The sequence below is a fragment of the Oxyura jamaicensis genome, chromosome 26 (assembly GCF_011077185.1).
Source record: "Oxyura jamaicensis isolate SHBP4307 breed ruddy duck chromosome 26, BPBGC_Ojam_1.0, whole genome shotgun sequence".
NCBI classification, from domain to species: Eukaryota; Metazoa; Chordata; class Aves; order Anseriformes; family Anatidae; genus Oxyura; species Oxyura jamaicensis.
Genome location: NC_048918.1, coordinates 3,922,416 through 3,949,179, shown reverse-complemented (window position 1 = coordinate 3,949,179; position 26,764 = coordinate 3,922,416). Strand labels below are relative to the sequence as shown.

General features: G+C 48.8%; 1 protein-coding gene across 1 annotated transcript; it reads left to right on the top strand.

Moving 5' to 3' along the window:
* The first annotated feature begins 622 nt into the window (after positions 1 to 622).
* On the top strand, positions 623 to 25,848 carry DSTYK (dual serine/threonine and tyrosine protein kinase). Its single transcript, XM_035346954.1, has 13 exons — positions 623 to 960; positions 7,139 to 7,524; positions 13,231 to 13,894; positions 16,308 to 16,582; positions 16,967 to 17,050; positions 18,159 to 18,335; positions 18,610 to 18,739; positions 19,009 to 19,165; positions 19,877 to 20,009; positions 20,674 to 20,787; positions 21,269 to 21,383; positions 22,497 to 22,631; positions 23,502 to 25,848. Exons 1-13 carry the CDS (start codon positions 729 to 731, stop codon positions 23,687 to 23,689), a joined length of 2,790 nt encoding a protein of 929 aa, XP_035202845.1. The 5' UTR covers positions 623 to 728; the 3' UTR covers positions 23,690 to 25,848.
* The last annotated feature ends 916 nt before the right edge of the window (positions 25,849 to 26,764 follow it).

The window sequence follows — 26,764 nt, the reverse complement described above, 5'->3', positions numbered from 1 at the left end:
CGGGAGGAGGCCGAGGCAGCGCCCCAGGGCCCTGCAGCCCCCCGAGAGGGCCCGGGCCTCGTGGGGTGACCCAACCCGGGCCACGAGGCAGGAGCTGGGGACCGAGGACCTCCGCCCGGCGTCACTGCCCTTTGGGGGATACAAAGGAGGGTTTTGCTCTGGTTTAACCGGAGAGTGGCACTGGGGCAACAGGGATGGCGTTAAGGGGAGCCCCTCACTTCACTGTGGGGGTCCGCAGCCCTCGCAGCGCCTCCCCGCCGGCCCCCACGCGAACCCCAACGGGGTCAGCGCCGTGGGGAGGCCTCGAGCAGGCCGCCGTGGGCACCCGGGAGGCCTCACGGCACTACACTTCCCACACGCCCCCGCGGCGCAGCGGGCCTACAACTCCCGGCGCACCCCGCGCGGCGCGCAGCCTCCCCGCGCGGCCGAACTACAACTCCCGGCGTGCCTTCCGCGCTCGGGGTCCGCCCGCCCTCCTCCCCCCCTTTGCCCCGCGGCGCCCCGATAAAGGTTCCGCGCCGCCCGCCGCGCGCCTCGCTCAGGCGCTGCCCCGGCAGAGGAAGGCGGCGGCGGCGGCGGCGGGGGTCGGGGAGGCGGGAGGGGCGGGGGGGGGAGAGGCCGAGGGTGGGGGGGGGTTGGGGTGCGGCGAGGCCGGAGGAGGCGGCAGCCTGGCGGGGGCCGAGCGCGCCCCGCGGTGGGGAGGGGATAGCGGGGCGGACCCGCAGGACATGGAGGGCGAAGGCGCCCCTTCATGGCGGGGCCCCGGCGGGGTGGTCCGCGAGCTGTGCCGCTCCTTCGGCCACTACAACCGGCACCTGGCGCGGCTGCAGCACAACCTGCGCGAGACCAAGAAGTTCTTCCGCGACGTCAAGTACTCCCAGGGGCACCCCTTCGCCTCCGCCACGCCCGGAGAAGGAGCCCCCGCCGCCGCCTTTGGGGACGGCTCCCCGCGAGATGGCGGTGAGAGGGGGGCCGGGGGCGGCGGGAGGGGCTGTGCGTGAGGGGGGGGTGGGGGGGGGGGGGGGGGGGGGGGCCGGGGGAGGCTCTGAGGGGTGCAGCTGGGTTTGGGGGCTTGGGGTCTGGGGGGGGGGGGGGGCTCTGAGGGGGCCCAATGGGGTCTGGGGGTGAGGGAACTGTGGGGTGGGGGACGGCTGGGTGTGTCGTGGGGTCTAGGTGGGCTCTGAGGGGTGCAGCTGGGGCTGGGGGCTCGGGGCCTGTTAGGTTATGGGGTAAGGGGCAGGTAGGGGGCGGTTGGTTGTGTTATGGGGGTGCAGCTGGGTCTGGGGGCACGGGGTCTGTGGGGTGAGGGGTATCTGGGTGTGCTGTGGGGGTGTGGGTGGACTCTGAGGGGTGCAGCTGGATGTGGGGGCTTGGGGTCCGTGGGGTGAGGGGGATGTGGGGGGTGCGGGGGGGCGCAGGGGGGCTCCGAGGGGTGCAGCCCCATGACAGGGTGCTGTTGGGGGGCTGCAGCCTGTGCCCTGGGGTTCAGAGGGGTTATGGGGTTGGCATGCACGTAAGGAAGCGGGGTGACCCAGGGTGGCTGTGAGGGGGCTGTGGGGGCAGGTCAGAGTGTGGGTGAGGACTGGAGGGGGCTGGATCCTGCACAGAGGTGCGGGGAGGAAGGTGAGGTGCCCCCGGTTTGGGATGGGCCTCGCAGTGCCGTTGTCCTGAAGCTTTGTGGGAGCCATCACCCATTGGGGGTGCTCATTCACCCGCTTGATCTTCGTCTGTGGCTGTTGACAAACATTGCTGCCAGTTGGAGACCTCCTGCCGAGCGCAGGTCTTCCTATTCCATAAGACTGTCTTGTGAGGAGAGCTTAGCGTGACATTAAATATATATAAAGATCTTCTTTATTCGTTTCCAAATGGTCCATGAGTCATCTCTGCTGGCTACTTGTCTCTGCTTGTCTTATGCTTATAATTCTGGTTTGGAGATTGAAGCGTTGAGCTCTTCTGTCAGTCTGTCAAGAAGTGAAGTGTTCCACGGAGTAGAAGGGGACAGCTGTCTAAAAACCTGGTCTGTTTGTTTACATCTTTTGGTGACTCCAAAGAAGCAGGAACCGGTTGGTTTCACTTGCTTTCTATTAGTGCAAACGCTGTTTGAATGGTAGCACCCAGCGGGAGGTGGGTCCCCGTACAGCAGTGCTAGCCACGTATCGGCTGCGTCCTAAAAGTCTGCTTGTGGGGCTTCGTAGGTGCAGAGGCAGCATTAAGTAAATGCTCCTGACGTAGGTACGTATTTCACCAAGTATCCTGCCTGTTTTTACCGCAGACTGCTCGAGACTTTCTAGCTCTCAAATACCCTGACCTGGTTTGAGTTCATACTTCAGGAAGCGCGGACTGCTTTAGGTCTCGTTCAGGCGAGCGGTAATAACAGTGCAGGCTCTTGGCTCGGGCACTCAGACAGAAGCTGTGTAACATCCACTGGTCTTGAGAATAAAACTTAAATCAGTGGTTTTCGAGCTGCTAAAGCAGCAAGATGGTCCAGGTGGGTATGGAGCAAGGAAATAAACCTGCTCCGGGTTAGGTGGGAAGGCGAGGGGGCAATCTTGAGGGGAGTGTGGAAGGAGGGAGAGGATGCAGGGCTGGGTAAAGGATGGAGACTGGCTGTCTCCAGTGAGTCACCAGCAACATAACTGTGAGCCAATGCGATTTTGTGTGTGTGTGTGTTGTAAAAGCATGAAAAGGCACAAGCCTTTGAAATCCAGACCATTGATAAGGCCTTTGTGCCTGAATAACCACCTCTGAACGGAGCTTCTTGTCTCCTGGTAGATTTAGCTGGCTATGTATTTCCAGTGCTCTCCGAACCTTAGTGGATATTTTCTCTGTTAATAAACATTTTTCCTCTTTCTAACATGGGGAAATTATTTTAAGCCTCAGAGAGTTTAAGAGGCACATATTGTACCGACTCCAGAACCGTTTTTCCTAGGCTCTGCCCTGCAAGTGGTCTCAAAGGGAGAGGCGTTGGGATAAAGCAGCTCCAAAGACGAGAGGTGTGGGTGCTAAGGGCTTGTGAAACGAGTAGGAAACGGGAAGTGAAATGGACGGGACGCTTACTGCCTGCGCTTGAAGTGGAAAAATAAACTGTGAAAGTAAATCTAGATGTCTTGGAAACAAAACAAATGTTGGTTGTGCTTTCGAGACACCTGTGAAGCTGTTGTAACAGCGTAGAAACGTAACTGCCCTTGGAATCAACAGAGATCGAGCAGCCTGAATACAGCCTGGGCTGCTCCGGCTGAGAACGGCCCCAGGAGTCTGCGAAGCTGGGCGATCAAAGGAGCAAACGTGGCCCACCTGCCTGTGCTGAGGAGGCTGGCAAGCAGTGCTTGTCAGCACTGGAGCATCGTGCACCAGGTGATCCCTCTGGGGCCTTAGCACCAGGACATGTTCCTGGTGGTAAGAGAAGGGAAATCGCTTCAGGGGAGCAAAGAGTTGCAAAAAGAGAAGCGCTGAACAAAATATTGCCTACTTGGTTGTGAATAGTTTTTATTTTTAAGCAGTGACTTGTTAAAGTGCTGGGCCAGCCCTGCAGCTCCAGCCCGGGCGGATCTGGCAGCTGCTTGCTGAGTTTTCACTTGGTTTCCTTCTTGGTGCTGTTAGCTGGCGTGCTTCTTACAGAGCCTGAAACTAATCTTAATTAGGGATTCAATAACATTTTTCCTACTGTATGTAAAGGTTCTAAGGGAAAAAACCAGCACCCACGCTTTGCACTAGCTGTGTTTTCCTTTGTTCTGTGCTCGAAGCAGTTCAAACTCTTTGGCCTAGGACCCTGAGGTGGTTTTTTTTCTGTACGTTTCTTGCTTTACTTTGGGAAGTAAACCGAGGTGCGCCTTTTGCCCAGGTAGCTGCGGCATCTGCAGAGCTCTGGGTCGCAGCTGCGGTGTTACTTTAATGTGTGTGTGCTGGGGGAGAAGCCCTGGGCCTGGTAACCTGCTGATTCCACATGTAGGGGTGTGTGGGGAGGGGGTGGAGGAGTTCTTGGCCTGGTGCTGTACTTGGTTAAAGTCTTGGTTAAAATGTGACAGCTCTGCCTGCGATCCCCGAAAGGTTGGTGAGGATTCCTGTTGTGCCAGCAGATCCAAAGACACCAGATGAGCTTTAGGGCTAGGTACTGCGTGGAGAGGCGGCAGGGAGGGTTCTCCTGAAGAAACTCCTCAAATAAACAGGACAGAAATGAGATGGGGAAATGGAGTCAGCCTGCCTTAAAAAGGGGGTGAGCGAAGCTCTAAGGGCATCTGCAGGTTCGGCAGATTCAACCTAAGCTTGTTTTGCCGAGACTTGGGCCGAATTCTGGGATGAGTCTCGGTGAGAGGCTTCCTTGTTCTCGCACAGGCCGCCTTTCATCCGAGGGGGTTTAATGGGATGCACGCGCTTAAGGACTCCCCTGCGGCCGGCTGTTTGAAGTGGTTATCACATGGCTCCCGGTGGTACGGCACACGGGTGCGGAGCAGCACCAAGGGAAGTCTTTGATAAAGTCCTGCTGCGGACGGGAGGTGCTCGCACAGACGGGAACCTCGCCGCGCCTCCTCAAAAAGCGAGTTGGGAATCTGCTCTTTGTCAGCTCAGCGCCGCGGGAGGCTGTGTTCTCCCCAGCTTGTTGTGTGTTCCTTGCCGAAACCCACTGTGGGAAACTCCTTCCGTGGATGCCATCACAGGGAGGTTGCGTGCGAGAAAGGTGTTTGAAAGATACGGTATTTATACGTCCCTTCTGTGCTTCAGTAGCTTCAGCTGGACTTCAGTCATCTTGTGCTGGCATTTACGTACAAGTACAGAATGAGCAGAGGGTAAAGTCTTGTTCCTTTCTTGTTAAAAGCCCGTGGAAAGGAGACCATGGCCTGCACAGCTCCTTCCCAAACTACTTTTTTGTGCTTGGTATCTAAAGAGCAAGCTTGAATTCCAGCTGGAATTCAGCAGATGTAACTGGATCAAAGAGATCTTGTAGATGAATGTTTAAATGTGCCGTGTCTGGGTTTCTGCTGACTTCTTTGTGCGCTGCTAGGCAGATCCTGCCCTCCAGCCACTTGCTGTGGCCACTGCTGTGGCTGCATGGGTTGAAAGGCTTGTCCGAAGTCAGCTTCGAGAAGCGATGCTTCCCGTAACCTGCTGCAGAGGTTCCTTGGTGTGCCGCAGGGATGCGATGTCCCCAGGCAGGGCTCAGGGGGTCTCCAGGCTGGTTTACGGGGGTCGGGTTGTGGGGCTGAGGTGCAGGGGTTGTGCCTGTGCTGCGTGGCATGGGGCTCTTGGTGAGGGCTTCCTACAGCAGGCCTGCTCCCACACCTCAGGCTGGGAGGAGAGGCAAAGCTTGCGTAAGGTCCCAGAGAAGCCTTAAACTGGCTTTAGGACACTGCCAGCTCCAAGGAGTGTGGCTCCTGATTTGAGTTATTTTAGTTTAAATCGAGGAATGCTGTCAGGAGGAGGCCTGGGATGACTGTGCCTGCCCTTCGGTTCGCAGTGGTGCGAGTATCCTGGTGTGTCGGTGTCTTGTTGTCTTGGGCCCCGAGATGCTGAAACGATTTTGGATGCCAGAATGTGACTCATTAAAGGAATTCTAATAACCGTGGTGAAACGGGACCATCCCTGCTGGTGCTGCTCAGCTGTGCTGTGTTTGAGACTAACTCGATGCTGTTCTTGCTGCTTTGCCTGGTACCAGGCCCTCGTCCTGGTGGACAGCTTTCAGGCTGGCAGTCGGCTTCAGGAGCGGCGTCTCCATTTGGCATTTCGTTCCTGGGTGCCATCTGCCTTCAGGTCTGGAAACACGGGCCGGCTCTCTGGCTGCGGTGGAACACTGGCTGGTTTGTACTCAGGAATTGTGCTGAAGGGCAGCAGATGGGGGATTTGTTTGTATCCTTTTTTATTTTTTTGTACTACCAGAATTATTCTGTTGCCATGTGTAAGGAAACGCAAAGCTCCTTAGGCTTCAGCTGAGATGACTGAGCGTGGGAAAAGCTGTATTTAGCGCTTCTAAAAGAGCTCAGAAGCTAAATTCAATACCGAGACTGTTTTCTCCAGCCTTACTCTAGTAAGGCAAAGGCAGGGAGCTGCAGCATCGTGGACTAAATGGAAACCACCCGGTTAGTGGGGTGCTGGAGCTGATGCTTCCCATGGCAGATGGGTGAGGAGAGCGACTGCGGGGAGTTCTGGCTCCTCTGCAGCAGGCAGCGATGCTCAGTAGTTTCCTTCTGCAGATTAAACATTTGTGAAGTTGATAATATCTGGCAAACGGAGCTGATTTAGATCAGCTCTATAGGTTCCTCTGGGATGGGAAGGAGAGATAAATATATTGGCAGTGCAGCCAGCGGGAGGAATCCGTGGCTCAATGCATTACGGACCGCACTGAGAACCTGCTGGCTGCTGGCAGAGCATCTTCCCTTGGGCGCTCACCAGGCTGGTGAAAGCACGACAGCTTCTTCCCATGCCGTGGTTGTATTTCACAGGGGATCGCTGACAGAAGCTGTTAGTTCTGCTGCCATTTGTGAGAATGCCTCTCTTTGAGGCTGGAAGGGAGGTTCTGCTGCTTTAATGCCGATGTTCTTAGTCTTTGGTCAATGAGTTTATCCAAGGATGCTCTTGGGAACCAGTAGAAGTGAAGTATTTACCTTGGTAAGTGTGGGTGGGGCTGTCCCCGGCTCATGGCTGGCGCATTTATTCCTGCTAGGTGGTGGGAATGTTCAGGACCAAGGCATCAGAACTTGGGGAGAGGTCGCTGCAGGGACCCGTTAGGCTTCCCTGAACTCTGGAGCAAGGTGAAAGGCTGTTCCACCCCAGAGGTGAAATCAGCCCTTTGGTTTCAGCCGTGACGATTGTTTCCTCTTTGCTTTTAGGGCCTACGGTTAATCTTCCACTAACCTGCTTAAGAGAGCTCTGTGTAAACACTTTCTAGTGAAATAACTGGGGAGGGCTGTAGCAAACATGCCTGACGACTTGGTGCGAATCAAACTGCTGTGGACGGCTGCATCGAAGCAGTGAAAGCACTTAAAGTGCTGACGTGAGCTCCAGGATGCTTAAACAAATTCTTGGTGCTGTGTGGCCTGCCGTGGGGCAGTGATGTCCGTTCCGTGCTGCAGCATTCAGCTGGCTTACTGATACGAGAATTATTGTTCGGCCAACCTGTTCTAACGCCGTCTGTCCTCGATTTCAGGGCAGAACTTCATTTCCTTCCCTCGCCACGAGGAAGAGCACCTCCAGCGGACTGTGAGCTGGCACCCTTGCCTTCTGATTCTCGGCCAGAACTGTAATGCCAAGTGCCAGTTGCTCAACATACTGCTGGGGGAGAAGCTGCTCCCCACCACCAAGATCAGCAGCGAGGAGAACTGTAAGAGGCGCCGGATCCGCTTCACGCACGGGACACAAACACGGGTCAGTCTGGCACTTCCTGAGCAGTACGAACTGGTCCATATGATGGCAGCCCACCGGGGGCAGTGGGACACGATACCAGAGGAGGACTTAGAAATTCGTGGGGACAGCGAGGATCCTGCTCACCGGATAGCAGAGCTGGAGGTCATGCTGCCGTACTCACTACTAAAGGTAACGGGATGTCTGTGTGCCGCTGCAGTGGTGAATTCATTAAGGTGTAGCAAAGCTACGTCCGTGATAAAGCTCGTGGTGTCAACTCTCAAGCACAGGAATACTCCTAAGGAGAAACTGGAAGCCTGGTGTCTTTTTAATCTCCATCCTAAAGGGCTTGTAAGAATAAAGCTTCTTAATTCCAACTTCTGATAGAACGAGCTGGCTTGACGTGAGTGGCTCTTACACTTCTGTGATGTCAGTGGAGGGTGAAGGCGTTAGGAAGAAGAAGGTGGGAGTCTGTTCTCAGGGCTGTGTGTAATCTTGCTGGTATGTTGCTTTGTCAGCCACCTTTCATTTGTGAGCCATGTTCCTGTCCTGGAAGTGTTGTGATTTGGTGCTTAGCAAATTATCTTTAAAGATAAGTGAATTTAATTGTTTTTTATAGCTTTGATAAGCGTTCTTTGCATTTCAGATCCTACATTGAGCTCTTGTTGCAGTGTAACACAACTTAGAGCATTGTACTTTGGCAATCAGACATCCACAATAACTTATTCTTACCTGCAAGTTGCTTACGTGTGAGGAATCTGATCTGTGTTCACACAAATAAGAGTAGGAACTTGATAGCAGACGAGCGAAATGTCAAGGTAACGCTTTTCCTGGGCATCTGAATTGAGCTGTGACTGTAGTTAGGCACCAAGTGGAGACTCAGTCCGTCTTCCTCAGGTTGTAAAGCTTTACAAACCCGGAGCTGAAGTTAAGCCTACCCTAACGGCAGCAGCCAGGTCAGTGCTACGTTGTAGGGTGTTTGTGGCTCTCCATATCCACTGAAAGAACAGAAATGCCACGTTTAGAGACTGTACACAGTGGCCGCCACCTTGCTGAAGAGCACCAACTCTGCTGCTTGTGCTGCAGTGTGAATGCCTGCTCTGGATCTGCATGTAAAATCCTGCCCTGCTATTGCGTAAGAGAATTACCTTAACATTAATTTTACTGAGATGGCTTTATGTGGGTCAGTGTAACCACAGTGCAGTTTACAGCCCTCCTCACATCTATACTTCTCATGGGTGACAAAGATCTCTCTGTCTGGCCTTGGTTATATTTAGGCCGTTTAGATGAAAACATCTACTCAGATGAATCTGAAAAGGGTTGGTGAAATGAAAAGCTCTTCCACTAGAAGGAGAGGGAGGGTGAATCACAGCTAGCCTCAGATTGAGTCAAAGGATTCCTCACATAAATTTTAGGGGCTAAGAAGGAATAACAGAACTATATTTTTAATGTTGACAGGAGGGCTTAGGCATTTTAGCAGCTCATCGGGCTAGGGCTAGCTTCTCGTTAAGTTCCTGGAGTCCAGTGTCCTGCTGAGAGCCTGGTCTCTTTCACCCTTCTGGCTAATGTGTGTTTCCTAGCTCTGCCTAGCATGCACCAAGACAACAAAGTTAAAAATACCAGCTAGTCACGGACACAGCTTCTGTAATTAGTGGAATATATATCTGGAACAGAAATGGATGAGCTTTGTTGGACGTGATCCAAAACTGTGTCTGCAAAACTACTCCGAGAGAACTTCTGCTTTTCATTAACTTGTGTAACAAAGCTGGTGGACTAATAAGCTGCGTGCCTGACAATAACCCGATAGCCAGTGCAGATCTCAAGGATCTAGCTTTGCCCAGAAACCAGATCACTTGGAGGAGCTCAGCACCTTTTTGGGGCAGAGAGGGAGGGAAACCAATCTGAATTTTACCCCACCTGATATCTAGAATTCCTGGCTTATGTTTTTTTTTTCTTTCCAATAGCAGAGCGCTTAGAGTAGAGTACTGCTTCATAACTTTATGTTCTAGGTACTGGGAGGAGAAGGAGACCTGGCAGTCTTACTGCTGTTTAAAGAGATGTTTCCAGGTCCTTTACAGTGGACAGAGGAGATGAGGATGCTTTTTGTTTACTGCCTTTGATTTTGACGTTTGACATCGCATCCGTTCTGCGTAATGGGAACACTTATCTGCCAGTGGGATACCATCACAGGGCCCTCCGTGGCTGCAGGACCTGGGGAATGCTTGGCAGCCCTTCAGGCCTAAACATCTCCTACCAAAAGCCTGAATTGCCCGGGCCGGCTTGGCCACCCGGGTTGCCCGCTGTGGTTTTGTGCAGACACCGTGCTGACTCACGCTTCTTGGGGCAGGTGCTCGCTTGCTAAATCTAAACTCCTTAGCCACTGCTCCAGTGAGGAGAGGTTCACAGGACTGAAATGTATTTCTTTTGCGATTGAATTCACGTATAGTGTGATGTGTACTGCTTTTTCTGTTGAACCCTAGGTGCAGCACCCTGGGTTTGGTCGGATAACCTCTTGCTACCTGGGCTGGGACCGTGCTTGTGTTGTGTTACTGAGGGGTGTCTTAATCACAACTCGTTTCACAGCAAAGGGGTGAGGAGGAGGGAGCCAGAAATCCATTTGCTTGGGTTGTCTGCTGGGAGAACGCTACCTTGTGCTGTTAGGTGTGTGAACTTAGGGGGTTGTTGGTAAATGATCAGGGAGGAAAAACGCTGGCAAAGCTGCTCTGTTCCTTGGGGATGGCTGTGCGCAGGAATGCATCTGGGTCATGGGGAGTAATCCATCAAGCCAGCCAGATTATTAGATTTACAGTGGAAGTAAACAGTTGGTTCTTTCCCTAAATCTTATCAGTTGTGCCTAGAAGCCCAGACAGACTTCTGTGAGGTAGTGCTTTTCCTCTGGATGGTACAGCTGGGTCAGAGGCGGGTAGCTGAGCTGCAAGCTTCCTTTTCATGCCTTCACTTTGCTTCATGCTTCGTTCTACTTTGAGCCTTGGACTCGAAGTTTTAGCCAGGGCTTTTAGGGAAAGAAGAAATTTCAGCTGCTCTGGCAGAGCTGGAAGATGCATGAAGAAATGCAAGATGGCCACGTGAGCTGCGACAGAAAACTAAACTGGAGTTTGTTGTTGCATTTCTTCAGGTGCTGTAGCGATGATTCAGGTCATATTAATTAGTAGTTATGAGTAGCAAGAAATGTGGTTACATACCTATGGAGTTATTTTAAAGTACATCCTGCCTAAAATCTGCTCCTTGAGAGTATTTTTGACATGTTGGCCGTGGCAGTAATAGAGAAACTTGAAAGGCTTCTGTTGTGGCTGAGATGCTCTTCCCTCCGCACAGCACTGGTTTGCTTTGGGGTATGCGGAGATGCTCCGGCCGGGTACCGGCATCCAGAACCTGAGGTTGTTCCTCCTCTGTCCATTTACACAGGAATAACCGAGGGCAGAAGATACTGAAAACACCAGCAGCATGAAATTTCTTCCTTCTTTGTGAGATATGTTCTCTGCTTCTAGTTTTGCTGGCTTAGCAACGTCTCACGGGGAAGATTTCATGGTCAGAAAAATAAACGTGACTTCTCCGGCTGTTGGGTGAGGGTGTACAGGAATGCTTGGGTTGGCCTTTCCAGCAAAGGTACATCAAAATTCCCTGATCAAGTCGGGTTCAGAGTCACTGCACAAAAACAAAAAAGCTTTGTAGGTCTGTGAAGGGCAGCAGTATCTGCTGGAGGCCAGAGGTATCACTCAGCTTACCTGCGATTCCCTCCGTTAGTTGCCTGGCTTCTGACTGGAGTCCCCATGGAAGCAGAACGAGCTGGCGAGATCTCAATAAATAAGTAAAAGGAAATAAAATCAGCTGAGGGAGGGGCTTAAAATTTTCTAAATATATGCTAATATACACCCCTAGATTCTCAGATTAAAAGGCAGGCTATGAGATTAGCTCTCGATGGAACAGATGCAGAGTACCTGGCTGCCTTCAGTGATTCACAGCCTGTCCTTGCAAGGCAGCGTCTGCAAACTGGCTTGGAATAAGGCTGAGCTGGGCCTTCAGTCATAATCTGGTAGGCGTTTGGGTAGAAATCTGACTCAGTTGGGTTAGCTTCTCAGCACCTCGGTTAACTAACCGGTGATTGAACTGCCCAAAGCTGGGCGAAATAGGACAAGTTGGCTTAAGCTTGGTAAAATGGCACACCTCAGTGGTCCCGGGATGCCTTCAGTGGGACCCGGCTCGTCGTGTTGTAGCTCGAGACCTGCTTCGTTCTGGATTTTAGTTTTATTGTTTGGGGATATGGGAGTCCAAGCCCATGGATGTGTATGTGGGGTGTGTGCACGGTGTCCTTAACTGCCTTTTTTGTGTTGCTGATGGCACCAGAACACCTGCTGAGCAGTGCTTCATGCTTTAAGTGGAAGGGCTGTGACTGTGTGCCTGGTGCTCAGCTCGCTAGGTAGAAAGCTCTGGTATTTATATGAAAGAGGACCTTTGAGTTAAAGAAACTATGAATGAGGTTACCTCACAGCAATTGAATGCGTACGGCTATGTCCGAAGTGTTGAAGTGTGTTTATAGTGTGTGACCTTGTGAGAACCAGCTGGGGAATTTCAGGAATCCGGCGTGATTCACAGGTAGTTCCCGTACGGGAAGACTCGATCCCTGGTAGATCCCTGCTAGCTGCACGGCCGGTGCCAGAACTTCTGTAGGACATCAACTGAAAAGCAAGGCGGGGGAAGAAGAGCTGCTAACGTTCCCTGGAAAAGCCGGAGAGGCCTCTATGGCAACAGAAGGACCAGTTGCTCGCCGCGCTCTGTTCTGTGTCGGTTTTCTCCCTGTCTCCTAGAGACAGCGCTGGCTTCCTCCTTTGTTTACAGGCGCTGGCGTGAGTCACGTCCCGGGGAGTATTGCGGGCTGCACATCCCCTGCTGCGCCAGCTCCTGCGCCTGCGGCAGGTCTGCTCCAGCGCCTGGCAGTCCCGTGGCAGTAATGACTTCCTGCTATCTCGGGGAGCAGCTCGTACATGTGGTCAAGGCATTTAAGTAACTCTAGGGAAAAATGATTGAAGAAGGCTTAATTATAGCCCCTCACTGGGAGCTGGGAACTTCGGTTTGTCTTCATTTCAAAGCCTTCCACACTTGCTTTCAGTATTTTAGCGAAGTGATGCATGAAATGCCAACGCTGTTCTCACATATCCAAGGGTGGTTGCCATCTCCTTGCTTGCAAGAGAGAGGAGCGGTCTTAAAAGTGCACTTTTTTAGTAGGATCACTAAGAATTAGCGTCAGCAGGAAAGCAAAACTCTGGGTAGTAAGAGAATAAATGAATAAAATCTTAGGCTTTGGCTGGATTTGCAGAGTGTCAGAGCTAAGCTTGTCACAACCATGTGTTCCTCATCCCAGTCTTCTGGCTGGGAGCTCTTTGCAAGAGGTTGGTGCTGGCAGTGGTGGGTAGCGTAGTGCAATCTGCTACGCTGAAAACTGCCAGCACGAACATCTCGACGAGCTGCAGGCCAAGTAAACATCAATGGGAGGTTAAGAGTATTTATTCGGAGAGGTTGTTGCAAAAAGGGGCAGGCATAAACTAAAGAACAACAGCTCTTCTGCAACAGCACTTCCCTGGGAAACCTTTTCTAAGTTTTGTTCTCAACTAGGCCAAACCTTAAGGGCCCTTGGTGCAAAGTAAGAGTTTTGGAGTCAGTGGGCACTGAATAATTCCTGGCTGCATCTCTGCCACTGGGCTCTCATCAGCCTTACGGGCAGGCTGTGTGCTAAGGCACACTGCTGTGTGTGAGACTCAGAACTGTTCTAAAGGGTGTGAACATCTTTTGCACTTTGTGAATGAATTGCAGTGCGTTCTTGCCTCTATCAGTGTTAAAAAGGATCAGTACAAAACTATTTTTTACCTTCTTGCTTGCTAGGAAGTGGACGTTGTGGTAGCACCGTGTCGTGGATTCCAGTCTGCTGAAGCCACCCTGGGAGAGTACATGAACCAGGTCTTGCTCGTTGTCATCTTTGCCATCAGTGAGGCTGAGCTGTCATCTTCAGACGAGAACGAACTGCGCGAGATCAAAGAGAAATTCTCTTTGCCCATTTTCTTCTTCAAGGTGCCAGAGTCAGGGGTTGAGCTGATCTCTCCCAGAAAAACTGATAATGAGAAGTCCTCCCTCTACTGCCAGCTGATGGACCTGGAGTACCTGAGCACCAACCACTGCAGCTGCGGGGCGCCCAGCCCTGACGCCGATGCCCAGAGCATGTTGGTGGAGCAGTTTGAGAAGCTCCGTCTCCTAAGCACTTTCTCCAGGCAGGTGCTTCAGAAGCATCTTGTGGAAGCAGCCACCAGCTTGAACGAGGTGCACTGCCGCTGCCTGAACATCTTCATCAATCAGGCTTTCGACATGCAGCGAGACCTGCAAATCACTCCCAAGAGGCTGGAGTACACCCGCAAGAAGGAGAACGAGCTCTATGAATCTCTGATGAACATTGCCAACCGCAAACAAGAGGAGATGAAGGACATGATCATAGAGACTCTTAGTAATATGAAAGAGGAGCTCTTGGAAGATGCTGCTAATATGGAATTCAAAGGTAACTACTGGCAGGAGAGTGATTGGAACAAATTGGTTAGGGGCTTCAGAGGAGAGCGATGGGTAACGGCTGCAGTCTAGACAGGTGACTCTGCAAGCCAGCTCAGAACTGATGCACAAAGGTATTATTTCTGTGGTACCTACTGGCTAGAAAACTGTCCTTAAATTTGAGGTCTCAAAATATGAGCTCTTGTTTTCTTATAAATCAGATGGTTTTTCCCCCTTCTAGCGTGCTGCATGGTTTTGGGTAGGGTATTTTACTTGTTTTAATTCTCTCTTCTGCAAAAGAAGAAAACAAGTCTCAACTTTACCTCAGCCAGTGTGTTGGGACTTGGGAATAAACCTGTCTGAAGGAAAAAAACAAAGTTTAATTTTAGCAGTGAAGACTTGATTTGTGCTTCTTGCTTGATTTCTTAGATATGCATTAGACTTGTGAGTATAGAACCTGCTGAGATGGAACCCTTTTGGGTAGGTAAAAGTTTCTTTAAGAACAAAAAATCAGTAGTGTGCTCCTGAGGCCTGTACTTGGCACTTGGTGTGTTGTCTGGGGAAATGGGGGCATTCTCACTGCATCTTGTAAATACCAGTACTTCCAGGAACACAAAAGCTGGAAGAATCTGTAAGGGTGTGTGATGGGTGGCGTGCTATCTAAATCCTGTCCGCAGGAATGCGTGGCTCGTCATAAACATCCGAGTGACAGTTTGAAGGTTGGTACTGTACGGCTCTCCTGCTCGCTAAGCAGAGGTTTCCTCTAACAGTCGTTTCTCTTCAAAGGAAACGTGCTTCTCTGGGCTGCTAGGGAAAACCTTGCTGCTGCAAATCAAAAAATAACTAACCTGTTGACGTAGAATTTAAATTATTCTCTGTGGTGTGAGAGAGGCCAAAATTCTAGATGGTTTTGTCGTGCCCTATTTGCCTTGAATTTCAAACTGCAGTGCTGTGTCCTGGGAGGGAGAGGAGGAATGGGGAGTTATGATTAGCCCTCCAGGTTGGCAGCTGGATTTTTTGCTTCTGCAGGTGGGAAATGGATGAGATCTTCCCTGTTTCTTGAAATGGTTTCTTGTAGTGCCCTTGGAAAATGTGTGCCTCATGAAGAGCTTGTTTCAATTCTAACACCAGTTTGTGTGCTAGGAGAAACAATCAGGAAAAACAGCACGTGTTAGGGGTGCAGTCAGCGTGTGTCGATTCTACCTGTTTAGGGCTGCTATTACTCCATTATCAGAGGGGTAATCATCATTCCTGGTATTTTGTCTGTCTCACTGGAAGAGATACTCACCGATACAGAGCTGGGGCACCGCTGTGCGTGCGTTCAGGTTTCTGTATTTGCAGGAGGATGTTTAGGGACAGCACAGGCCAAAACACCTGCGTACCTATTTGTTTATACACACAAATGAAACAAGAAAAATCACGTACTGAGAGCCAACAAGATGCTACGCTCTGTTTGGAGCAATATCCTAAAAGGAGGAAGGTGTTGTTTTGAGGAGCTAATGCCATCTGCCGATCACTGCATTTGTCTGAAGTAGGCTAGAGCTGTTGTTGGTCAAAATCCAAAGACAAGATCTGCAGCTCCTCGTAGCAATCTAGTAGCGTTCAGGCTGGTTGCAGGGCACGATCAGCGATTTGCTCTGTGTTTGTTTAAAAATACCAAGTGATAATCAACCTTCTCAGGGTTCCAGGAAAAAAGAAATCAGGTGACCAGCCTGGCTGGTGTATCACTCGTCATAACACCCAGCCGTGCTTGCAGTGAGGCTTGGAAGAATTCCCTGACCTGTAATTTTTTAGACAGAAAACCAGCATTGTGCTTCTGTAACTGCCCTCTAACTTTCGAGGTGATGCCTGCCTTGTCCTCACTGTGTAAACCTGGAGCAGCTGCAGAATGCTTGCGTGGAGTCCATCAGGCGTTGCAGCATCCTGCAGGTCCAAACACCAGTGAATGCAAGCAACCATCAGAACACTTTCCATCTTGGCCAGATGTGATTTTTAGCTTCCTCAAAAATGGAGTAACCGTATGTGCGTTACTCTAGTGCTTTTGTCTGTTCTAGCACAGCATAGCAAACTTAATCAAGATCTGTAGGATTGGCTTGGGGACCGCGTGGAAAACTGGTGATGTGGGACTAGACAGGCAGACTGACAAAAACTGCAGTCCTTTGCAAACAGCCACTCCTTGGGTTCTTCTGTTGCTCCTAGGCTTCTTTGTATGAGTTAAATGCCGCTTGCTTCAGGTTATATCTGGGTTTAAAGCCAACAATGAGCCTCTGAAGGACCAAAATAGCGAAAAAGCCTTTGGAGCAGCTGTCTGGAGTGGTGCTGTGCTGTAGCTCTTCTGCAAAATGTTCACAGCAGCTTTCAGTAGCCGGTGTTGTAATGGCAATGTGCTGAGAACAAAAGATTTCTCTTTCTTTTCTTCTGTGCAGATATCATAATTCCTGAGAATGGGGAACCTGTTAGTTCCAAGGACATAAAGTGTTGTATTAAGCAAATTCAGGAACTGATAATTTCTCGATTAAACCAAGCAGTTGCCAACAAGTTAATTAGTTCGGTGGACTATCTCCGAGAGAGCTTTGTAGGGACTCTGGAGAGATGTCTGAAGAGCCTTGAGGAGTCTTGGGAGGTTTCAGTGCATCCTGCGAGGAATTTGGAGAAGTCGAAGGATGTTTCTGTACACATCACAAGCAACTATCTCAAACAGGTATGGTGGCTCAGATCTGGAATACTGGAGTAGTTTTGTTCTGTTTTAATCCTGACATAGCAAGGGTGGGAGGAAACATGCTGAGCAAAATTAGAGAAACACAGCTTTGTGATGTGTGTGGGGGACTGGTGTCATTAAGGGAGGTGCTAAAGCTTGGGAACGGTTTTATTCTTGCAGGCCTAGCACTTACCCGTCCTAAATCTGTGTAAAGTGAACAAATCACAGCCTAGAAACTCCGGTGAGCTTAATAAAAATAAATGAATTGAACTAAGTGAGTCGTGGAGTGTTTCATATAGTATCTTTCATTTTTGGAGGGTGTAGCAAATATTATAGTGAGTATAGCTTGCAAAGTGCCCATGCTTTCATCTTTCCCCTGCTTTCCAGATACTGAATGCTGCCTATCATGTTGAAGTCACATTCCACTCTGGCTCAACAGTAACCAGGATGCTGTGGGAACAGATCAAACAGGTATGCGCATTTTATTACTTTCAGTAGGTGTCAGCGTAGTGAATTGCTTGGTGCAAAAAAAATACTTTAATGCTCATGGCTTCCCTCTTAGCTTAATTTTGAAACTTTTTGCTGTTTATATTTCAGATAATTGCTTGGGTTTGAGGGTTTCTTGCATTTTTCATTTGTTCTGTAATGCTTCTTGATTCAGTTCAACTCACTGTTCTCCATCCAGAGCAGACTTCTCAGGTCTTTGCTTTAAATTTGCCTGTTAAAACACATCTTTCTGAAGTTCTTGCTCTAAGAGCTGTTGATGACCTACACGGCCTTCCCCCTCCTGAGTTTTTTGTATGGATGGCTGAGAGGAATCTGTTTTTTTTTTTCCCAGATAGGTGCAGTGTGCACTGAGTGGTAACAAACCTTCAGATTCCTCCTTTGGCACAGGGAAGGATCCAGACTGGGTGTGAAGCAGCTGGATTTTTGTGGCTTCTAATATAGGGCGGAGAAGGGCAGCTTAATCACCCAGCAATTTGAGGGCAGTGGTGCATACCAGCACCTAGGACTTCCACACCAGTGTCCATCCACAAAGAGCTGCGTCACTGCAGCTTTCGCCATTTGAGGAACATCCTTCTTCCCGAGGCTCTGGCTTACTGCGTGTGCTTACAAGCTGAAAGCAGTCTGTTCTGCTGTGAGCTTTGAAGCAGTTCAGAACTGTCCTCCTTAAGATCCCCTTGTTCAGAGGCATTTGTTCCATTTTGGCTCCAGATGTTCCTGCAGCCTGATCAAGTAGCAGCCCCTTGCTGGGACTGAACCAGCCCTTGCCCTGTACCATGACTGAGGCTGTCCGGGTGGTGGCTGTAACCATGTGCCCTCTTGGTCAGATATGAAAGGGTGACTGGCTTGTAAGAATGGGCAGAGGGGATATTCAGAAAGATCAGATCTCTTCTTTATTGTACGTGCGCAACAATACTCTGATCAGTATCTAAATCAGTCCCTGTAAGGTAACTATTTAACCTAATCCTGTGTGCAAATGATGGTATGGTTACAGGGTGTCTAAGGAATCTGGATAAATTGACTGGCCTTTTGTTTTTCTGGAGTAGTGCCTTAGTTCTGTTTCCTTTCTTACTAGATAATCCAGCGGATTACATGGGTCAGCCCACCTGCCATCACCAGCGACTGGAAGAGGAAAGTTGCCCAGGATGCTATCGAGAGCCTCAGCGCATCCAAGTTAGCCAAGAGCATTTGCAGCCAGTTTCGAACCAGGCTGAACAGTTCCCATGAGGCTTTTGCAGCTTCCCTGCGACAGGTGAGTGAGGGGCTGTTAGAAAGAAATCTTGTTTTGTACAATGCCACTCTTAGAAGACTTTTAATGGCTAAAAGAGCAGTTTGTGCAGTTAATGCTGCTAATTCTGTCCGTAGAGGTGGTAGAGTTGATGTGAGTGTCCTAATGCAAGATCCCACTTTTAAACTAGGAATGCTTTAAGTAGGATCCTCTACTCAGTTGTGCAAGGACCCTCAACCTTATACTACAAGGGTTTTAGGCCAGGCGGGATGACAGCTGTGTGCGATACCCCTTACAGCTAGAAGATGGCCACTCTGGCAGGCTGGAGAAAACAGAAGACCTGTGGCTGAAGGTGCGGAAAGATCACGCTCCTCGGCTTGCACGGCTCTCGCTGGAGAGCAGGTCCCTTCAGGATGTGCTGTTACACGGTGAGCGCTGTGCTTGATGTTCTCAGTGTTCTCTTCTACGCCCTCCTATTTCTGAAGCAGTCAGTGGGTGTAAATGGGTAGGAGGGATGTTTTGCTTTGCACTAAACCACTTCAGTGAGCCTCCATCTGACACATGCTGAGCACCTTGAGTTGTGCAGCTGCTAGCCTGTGAAAAGCTCTAGGCTGCCAGCCTGGCTGCGTACCTCTCATATAACATGAAGGAATAAACACATTTTAATTTCTGATTATGTGGCTGTTGTGCCTTCCAGGCAAACCAAAGCTGGGCCGTGAGCTGGGCCGAGGACAGTATGGCGTGGTCTATCTGTGTGACAGCTGGGGAGGGCATTTCCCTTGTGCACTGAAATCTGTTGTTCCTCCAGATGAGAAGCACTGGAATGACCTTGCACTTGAGTTTCACTATATGAGGTGCGTATTCTAAGTGCTCTTCTCATTCCGTATGGATGTCCTTAAATTCACTGCTGCAAACAAGCATTATTTGCGTAGGCAGAGCCTTGCTTGCTGTGTTTCTACTTTGCACTCAGTGAGCTGAGCTCATGAAATGCTAAGTTGCAGTTTCCAGCAGAGGCAGGACAGTTTGCTGGCGTCACTGCAAAATGTAACAGGCACAGAACTGGGCAGAGAAGCTTTTTCCTGTCCTAATCTGATTCTTTGGTATCTATATTGTTCAAATGCTTGCTGGTTTTCAGATTATATTAGAATTAGTGGAGTTTGATAGCAAACAGCTCTTTCTCCCTGGATTTCTGGTGTTCTTTTTCCAATGTTTGTCTTCTCTAAGGTCACAAAATAAAATGATGGGTCTGCGCTACAGACTTAGTCTTCAGTTAAATAGCTGCAGGCAAGTGCTGCTGTAGAGGCAGCTGAAATAACAGTGTTTCTTTTGGTACTGCAAGCTTTAATAGGCTTTCTTGAATCTGATTAGATCAGATGGCACTATACTGTTATGGTCATCAGAACTGTGGGTGCTGCGATTATTTACACACCTGGATAGCGTCGCTATAGGTGGATCTTATTCTCGCACTGAAGTTGCAGCTACTGGGCATTTTTCCTTTAGAAGGTGAAGCTTGGGGGTGGAAAGGAGATGAAAACGACCCCCTTTCTGTGCTGAACTTGTTATAGGTCTCTACAGTCACACGAGCGGCTTGTACATCTCCATGGTTCTGTGATAGATTATGGCTATGGAGGAGGTTCCAGCATTGCTGTCCTATTGATAATGGAACGGCTGCACAGAGACCTCTATACAGGACTGAAGGTAACAGCAGTCTGTGTGTATGCACAGTTTAATGTATGAATTAAAAAAAAACCCTAAATATCTGTTGATCTGTGAAACAGGCAGTGCTGAAGTGAGGAAGCGTGAGGTGTGGTTCTGTCTGTCACGTTCCTCTTCTGAAGGGGAAAATTCTGTATTCCAAATGCAGGGTTGTGAATTTTTTTATTATGCAGTGTTGTTTTTTTTTTTTCTGGGGCTGTACGTAGCATCAGAACCAGACTTCATTGGTGCACTGGTGTATATTCCTTGGTCTCAGTCCGTGTGCTGGAACATCTTGTATTGCTGCGATGTCAGAAGTCATGTGGCTCTGCTCTTGGCCTTCCTGTCTGCCTGTTCCTTGGGCTTTCACCAAGCTCTTAGGTCTGTTTCCTTAAAGTCTGTAAACTCCTGAAGTGTGCTGTGGCTACAGCAGCATGGTTACTGTTGTTAAAAGGTAATAAGCGAGACGACCATCCCTCAACCTGCTAAAACCTGTGCACTGGGAAAACACGGGTAGCTCCCCTTGCTTCTGTTGCCTGCTGAGTTTTTTGGGAGGATGGTCTTGCGAGAGTTCAAAGAATTGGATTTTGATGTTTTCTTGGTAAATAAGATTAAGCAAAAGTAACTTCCACTTGGAGGAGTTAAGTCTGTGTGTTTATTTTTTCAGGCTGGGCTAGAATTAGAAACACGATTACAGATTGCCTTGGATGTGGTTGAAGGAATCCGTTATCTTCACAGTCAGGGACTTGTGCACCGGGATATCAAACTTAAAAATGTCTTGGTAAGGAAAACTTTTGATCTGACTAATCCTGAAGTCTTACGAGGCCCTTTAAGTGGGAGGGAGGAGCATGCTATAAAATGAAGTAATAGCATTATTCATATATCACGAACTGTAAGATTTTATCGTTAGCAACAACTGGTCTTGCAGTAGGGTTTTGTAGCTCAATTTCAGTCAGAGCCTAGGGGAAAACGAACAGTAGAGTCTCTTCTCTTGAAGGTAGAGAGCTTGAGCTACAAGTAAGACTTCTAGTTTCTAGCCATATTAAACCCAAACCACACCCTCTGTAGAAGGCAAGTGAAGACATGCTTTGTTGCTGAGCTTAGCTAGGTAAGTGTCAACGAGCAGCCAAGCAATCAGAAGCTTACTTGAGAACAAATGCTCAACCCTTCAAGCAGACATGCCTTAGAAGTGTAATATTAAAAAGCAGTAATGCAACTGGGAAGTATGGTTATCAGCCGCCTGTGTATGAATTCTTCTACAGCTTGACAAAAAGAATCGAGCCAAAATCACTGACTTGGGGTTCTGCAAACCAGAAGCTATGATGTCTGGCAGCATTGTAGGCACACCTATTCATATGGCTCCTGAACTTTTTACAGGTATGCATGTGGACTGAATCCACTCCTGTCTCACTCTGGCTTGTATTTTGCAGGCCTTTACTTTAAGCTAGTACATCAACTTGCTTATGGAGGGAAAAATAATTAAAAAATGGGCCAGAAGACTACGCTTACAATGCATAATGTGTATTGTTTTCCTGTATTTTAAGCCTTAAATCTCTGCTTACTTGAAAGAGGAGAGAACTGTTGCATTCAGAAGCTTTGCTGCAGTGATCAAAGCTCTTACAACTGGAAAATTAATAGTTATTGAGTGGAACCATTTGGCTTTCACAGGTTAATACCTCAGAAAGGGTTCTCTGGTTTCTGTATAGCTGCTGAGTAAAGAATGTCTGAGCTGTTGTGAACATGCAGCCTATGTTAACATTCACTGTGCTTCTGGTAGGCACTTTAGATAAAGTTAAAAGTTTCCTATGCAAGCATCCTGCAGTAGCACTTAAAGGTCCACATCAGGTTCAACAGAGTCCTTCTGGCCTGAAATGTTTTCCCTGCTTGGACAAGATTGCGACCAAACTGGAGCAATCCTATTTGTGTTAATTCAGAAAATATTTTTCAAGTGGTTCTCAGCACTAACAATGAAATACTTGTGACTAGCAGGCTAGATCTTGATCTCACAAAGATGTGAGTATTGGCTTAGCCCTTACGCACTTACTGTGCTCAATCTTTTCTTATTCAGTGGGTGAAGTTGCCCTAAACCGGTAGCTGCCAAACTTCTGGATTGAGAGGCTGCTGCTAGCTCTGTTGAGCTCCCAGGCTGGCAGCAGAGCTGAACAGAACTGAGGGTCTTACAGATGTTTGCGTATAATTCTCTAGAATACACCTGACCACCGGGGCCTGCAATGGTCCACGAGCCTCAGTTTGGGAGCTGCTGGTACAAGTTAAGTGTACAAATTCTCTGAGAAGGGAAGGTCTTCAGTTCACCCCTCTGCCCTTAGCAATAACTCCTGTTAGGCTACTAGGCTTCATGCAAGTCTTACCTTCTGGCAATGAAGTTGTGGTTTTAATCTGATGGTGTGGAACACGGAAATAGTTTTGCTCAGTTTCCAGTGATGGAGGTATTTGTTTGCCCTGCTGATCAGATATATCTATTTGTCATAGGAAAATACGATAACTCAGTGGATGTTTATGCATTTGGCATTCTGTTTTGGTATATTTGTTCGGGACATGTGAAGTTACCAGAAGCTTTTGAGAGATGTGCAAGCAAAGATCACCTTTGGAACAACGTTAGAAGAGGTATAAATGGCTTATGTTGAACTCTATCGGGTGACACTGCTTGTTTAAAACTTGAGGGGAGATGAGGAAATAGATTTTTATCCTCTTGTAACTGAAAGGTAAAAATACGAGTTGTATTCCTTCATTGACTGTCTAAAAATTAAAAATTATTTATATCTTGGAAATGTTCTACTGAAAATCTAGCAGGGATGAAGGGAGCAGGCTTTCCGTTAACTACCTCCTTGCCATAGTGTCACAGGAGCTGTGCTAACACACCACCTAAACCCCGCAGCAGTGCAATGCTCATGATGTAAACCGGATCCCAGAACCAGCCAGCCATGGCCTGATCCCCTCAAGAATGCTTTAATCCCTCGTGGCTCCTGGAGGCCACGGTGATCTGTACATTCAAGTGCTTAATGTGCAGCACGCCGGGGAAGCTGTCAGTGGTGGGCTGCGTGTTGAGTAGGAGGCTGATGGTTGTTCCCCAAAATATAAGCTTTCACATCAGGCCACTGTAGGTTTAGCTGAGGACTGTTTTGAGGTAGCTTAATCCTTCATGCTGCAAGGTGATATTGGAGCGCTTTACTGCTTTGTGTCCTTTGTTGCTGTCCGTATAATCTCTCCCCTTCTCATGTGAGAAAGATTAACTCAGATGAGTGAATCCTGTATTTGGTCAGAAGGCCACGTACACGACACTCATTGCTTGTTCCCGTGATGAACCTGCTCCCAAGGGTACTACTACTACGAGAGCATGAGGGGAATGACTTTTTTAGCTGGGGAGAGTACTCATTTTGCTTCCAAATAGTCCTGAAGAGGAGGTTTTCAACCTGCACCAAAGTAACGAACATCAGTTTTCTACCCTGGTTGATGGTAACTGTATTCCTCTCCCAGGAGTTCGCCCAGAGCGCCTTCCCGTGTTCGATGAGGAGTGCTGGCAGCTGATGGAAGCCTGTTGGGACGGAGATTCCTCCCAGCGCCCTCTCTTGGGGATTGTTCAACCTATGCTGCAGGGGATCATGGACAGGCTCTGCAAGTCAAGCTCCGAGCACCCAAATAAAGGGTTGGATGACTCTACCTGAAAGGAAGCACAGAAGAATTCTTGATTATGGGAGAATTCTGAACCCCTAACTCTGCAGATGGCTTCTTCAGATGCAGCTTTTTGTGGCTAACATGAGTGGGACAGGTAATAGCAACCAAAGGTTGCTTGTAGAGGTGCAACTCTGGGCACGTTTCATCTTGAACAGAGGCCAGAGAAATCTCCCTGGGACACCCTATTGATGCTAGTTACCCTGCTGCAGCTTTTATTACGGATTGGCACAAGTAAAATAGAAAATCCACTCCCTTGAACTGAAGGGGGTTTTTGCCGATCCCACACAAACACCAATCAAAGAAAAGCATCTTGTGTGTTTGGGTAGCATCTGTGTTGCTAGGAGCTGATCATGACAGTCTTTACTCAGTAAAGTAAAAGCTCTCTTCCCATTAACTGACTGCCCCAGGTGGCCTTCAGTCAACACGTAACTATCCCAATCACTTAGATTGGCACCAATTACAGCGCAGTCAGAGTGGAAAAAAAGAGGCTTTAGGCTTGAAGGTGTTTAGAAGCTGTGTCCATCTGTATTAGCTTCTTGCAACACTCCAAATGTTTACATTGACAGGAGCAAAGCTTCCATGTTTTACCTAAGGGGGATTACCTACTGTTCCACTGCAGTTAAAATACCCCAAGTTATAAGCTATTTATCTCTTATGTACCCTTCACCCCTTACTTCTGTAAACAAGCTCTTTTCTGGTAGTTTTGCTTCATAACAGTTATTTAAATATCTGAAGAAACCTGACCTTTCTTTTTTACAGTCTTCTGGTAGAATGGAAGACTGCTCAGAGGTTACATACTGTAATAGAGAAGCATAAAGTCATTACATCTAATGACTGTCCATGGGGGAAATGCCAATTCATTTTAATTAAATTTGGGCTTTGAATTCGTTGTGAAGGCAGTAACAGTTTTAAATTGTGCTAACTATGACAGATGTATTTTTAAAATAAGGTTTCTTCAGCTTTTTTAAATTCACGTGCTTGGTGAGAGCATAGTCGAGGGAAAACAGGTCATTCATTCTCCAGTAGCTGTGTATTGTGGCCGTGTCCATTCATCTGATTGCTTCACTCTGGGATCTCTAATTTGGCTGTATTGAAAAGAATAAAAAAAGGGGGGGGAGGGAAATCCTTGCAAGGAAGGTATGGGTTGGGATGATCCTGGTGCCCTTATGAAGAGGGCTGCTCTTGAAAATATCCTTGCCCCTTGTCTTTTGCATTTCTAGGGCAACATACCTGTGGGGTGGAGGCTGAAATAGAAACTGCACCTTGTTTACTACGTGAGGAAATAGTGAGTTGGCAAGTTCTCCCTAAGCTTACTGTTCTTCCCAGCTGCAGGGGATGGTCACCAGTGGCTTTGTTTCCCAGGAAAGCTAACATGCTGCACCCAGAATAGTGTAGGCATGTGGAATTCCTGCACCCTGTTGCTGGAATTTATTGTCTAGTACACAGCAAAAAGACAACTGATAATCTGCCTGTTAAACAGCTTGAGCAAAGGAAAGGGATACGTAACCCTGCAGTATTAGTTTAGTTTAAATCTTCCCTTCTTTGTGCAATAAACAGAATTAATGCTTTTTTTATATAAACTTTTTTTTACTTACCTGCATGTGTGGGCATTTTTCTGGTCTGTGATGGCATTACCAGTGCGGTTCTGTACAGACACAGCTTCTCCAGCTGCCCCAGCCCGAGGTGCAGCGACCAAGAACCACATGCGCAGAAGAACGAATACTTTTCCGAAGTAGAATTGCTAGGCGTTTCACTGCCTCGGTGCACGTCCATGCCACCAATGACACTAATAGTATTAACTCTTTTACTGTGTGGTGGTTAGTAACCTTACCTACAACTAGGAGAGTCGACGTCAGTCTCTTGCGGTTAATAGAGATAGCTTATGTAAATAATAAATGTATGAATAAAATTTAAACCTCTGTATATGCAATTCCAGAAATGTCTTGTATAGCTTTTCCTATGTACTATCTCCAGGCACTTATCTGATGCATTTTTTTGTGTTGTTTGTAGCTACGTTGATGTCTTGTTTCCATTTGGTTTGTCTTCTCGCATGTCTGGCATCACAGATCAGCAGGTTTCCTCACACTTAGCACTGCTCCTTCTCTGCACTTTTTTTTTTCTATTGGGTATAAAGTTCTTCCTGGCTCAACATGTTTTGAGAAGCTTCACACGGTCTGTTTATCCTTTAAATCAGTATTTTTTCCCCCTACCCTCACTTAGAGCAAGGACATCAAAGCTCGTGATCCCCCCATCCCCTCCTCGTGTGCAGTTACGTGACAAGATGGGGAAGTGGGACCAAGCCCAAGTCCTGCTCACCTTGTGCAGTGAGCTGAGCAGGTACTCTTTGTTCAGACAAGGCTACCTTTACAGCTTTGTCTGCTGAAGATGTTTGTTAAAATGTGTTTTAAAATGAGGTTGTGAGAGGGTACCTGTTACTGAGGCATTGTACAAGGTACCCCTGCCCTGCCAGGCTGCTGTTGTGTGTGGGAGCACACCAGTGCAGCTGTTCCTGTTATTTAAACAAAAGCTAACTCCCAGCACCTGGGGCTGACTTCTGTGAGCAGTTAACTCCCTGCCTGTGGGCCTGCCCTGCTTAAAGGGGAGCTCAGGCCGAAGATTTGGGGGGAAAAAAATATAACAAAACTACTTTGTAAACAAAGGTGACTGAGGTCTACGGCTCGAGGTGATCGAGGAGGCAGGCTCTAGGTGCAAGGTTCAAGTACAGAGGGAGAGGTGATGGAACTTGCTCTACGTGTGGGATGCCCCAGCACAATTCTTGCCTTCCCTTGCAGACACAACCTGGGGTGAGGTGAGCTGGGAGAAAACCCCGATAAATAAGAAAGGGCGGCTGGGGGGACACTGGGGGGCTTTCAGGGGGAGCCCTGGGTGGCCCTGGTAGGGGCTGTGGCAGCGTTGTGCCACCACACCTGTAGAACGCGAAGGCCCAAACACCTTAATTAGGAGAGTTAATTACTCCCCTTAAGGGCTCGCCAAGGGGCTGCGGAGCTCTCCCCATGTCCCGGGGCCCTGCTCGGGGCTCGCAGCTCCCTGGGGGGGCTCCAGCT

Bases quoted from the DNA above. Each gene is read 5' to 3' on its own strand.
- DSTYK (XM_035346954.1), top strand. From the start codon at position 729: ATGGAGGGCGAAGGCGCCCCTTCATGGCGGGGCCCCGGCGGGGTGGTC. The intron at 18,336-18,609 runs GTGAGTGAGGGG...TACCCCTTACAG, and splicing joins TTGCAGCTTCCCTGCGACAG to CTAGAAGATGGCCACTCTGG. The intron at 19,166-19,876 runs GTGCGTATTCTA...AACTTGTTATAG, and splicing joins CTTGAGTTTCACTATATGAG to GTCTCTACAGTCACACGAGC.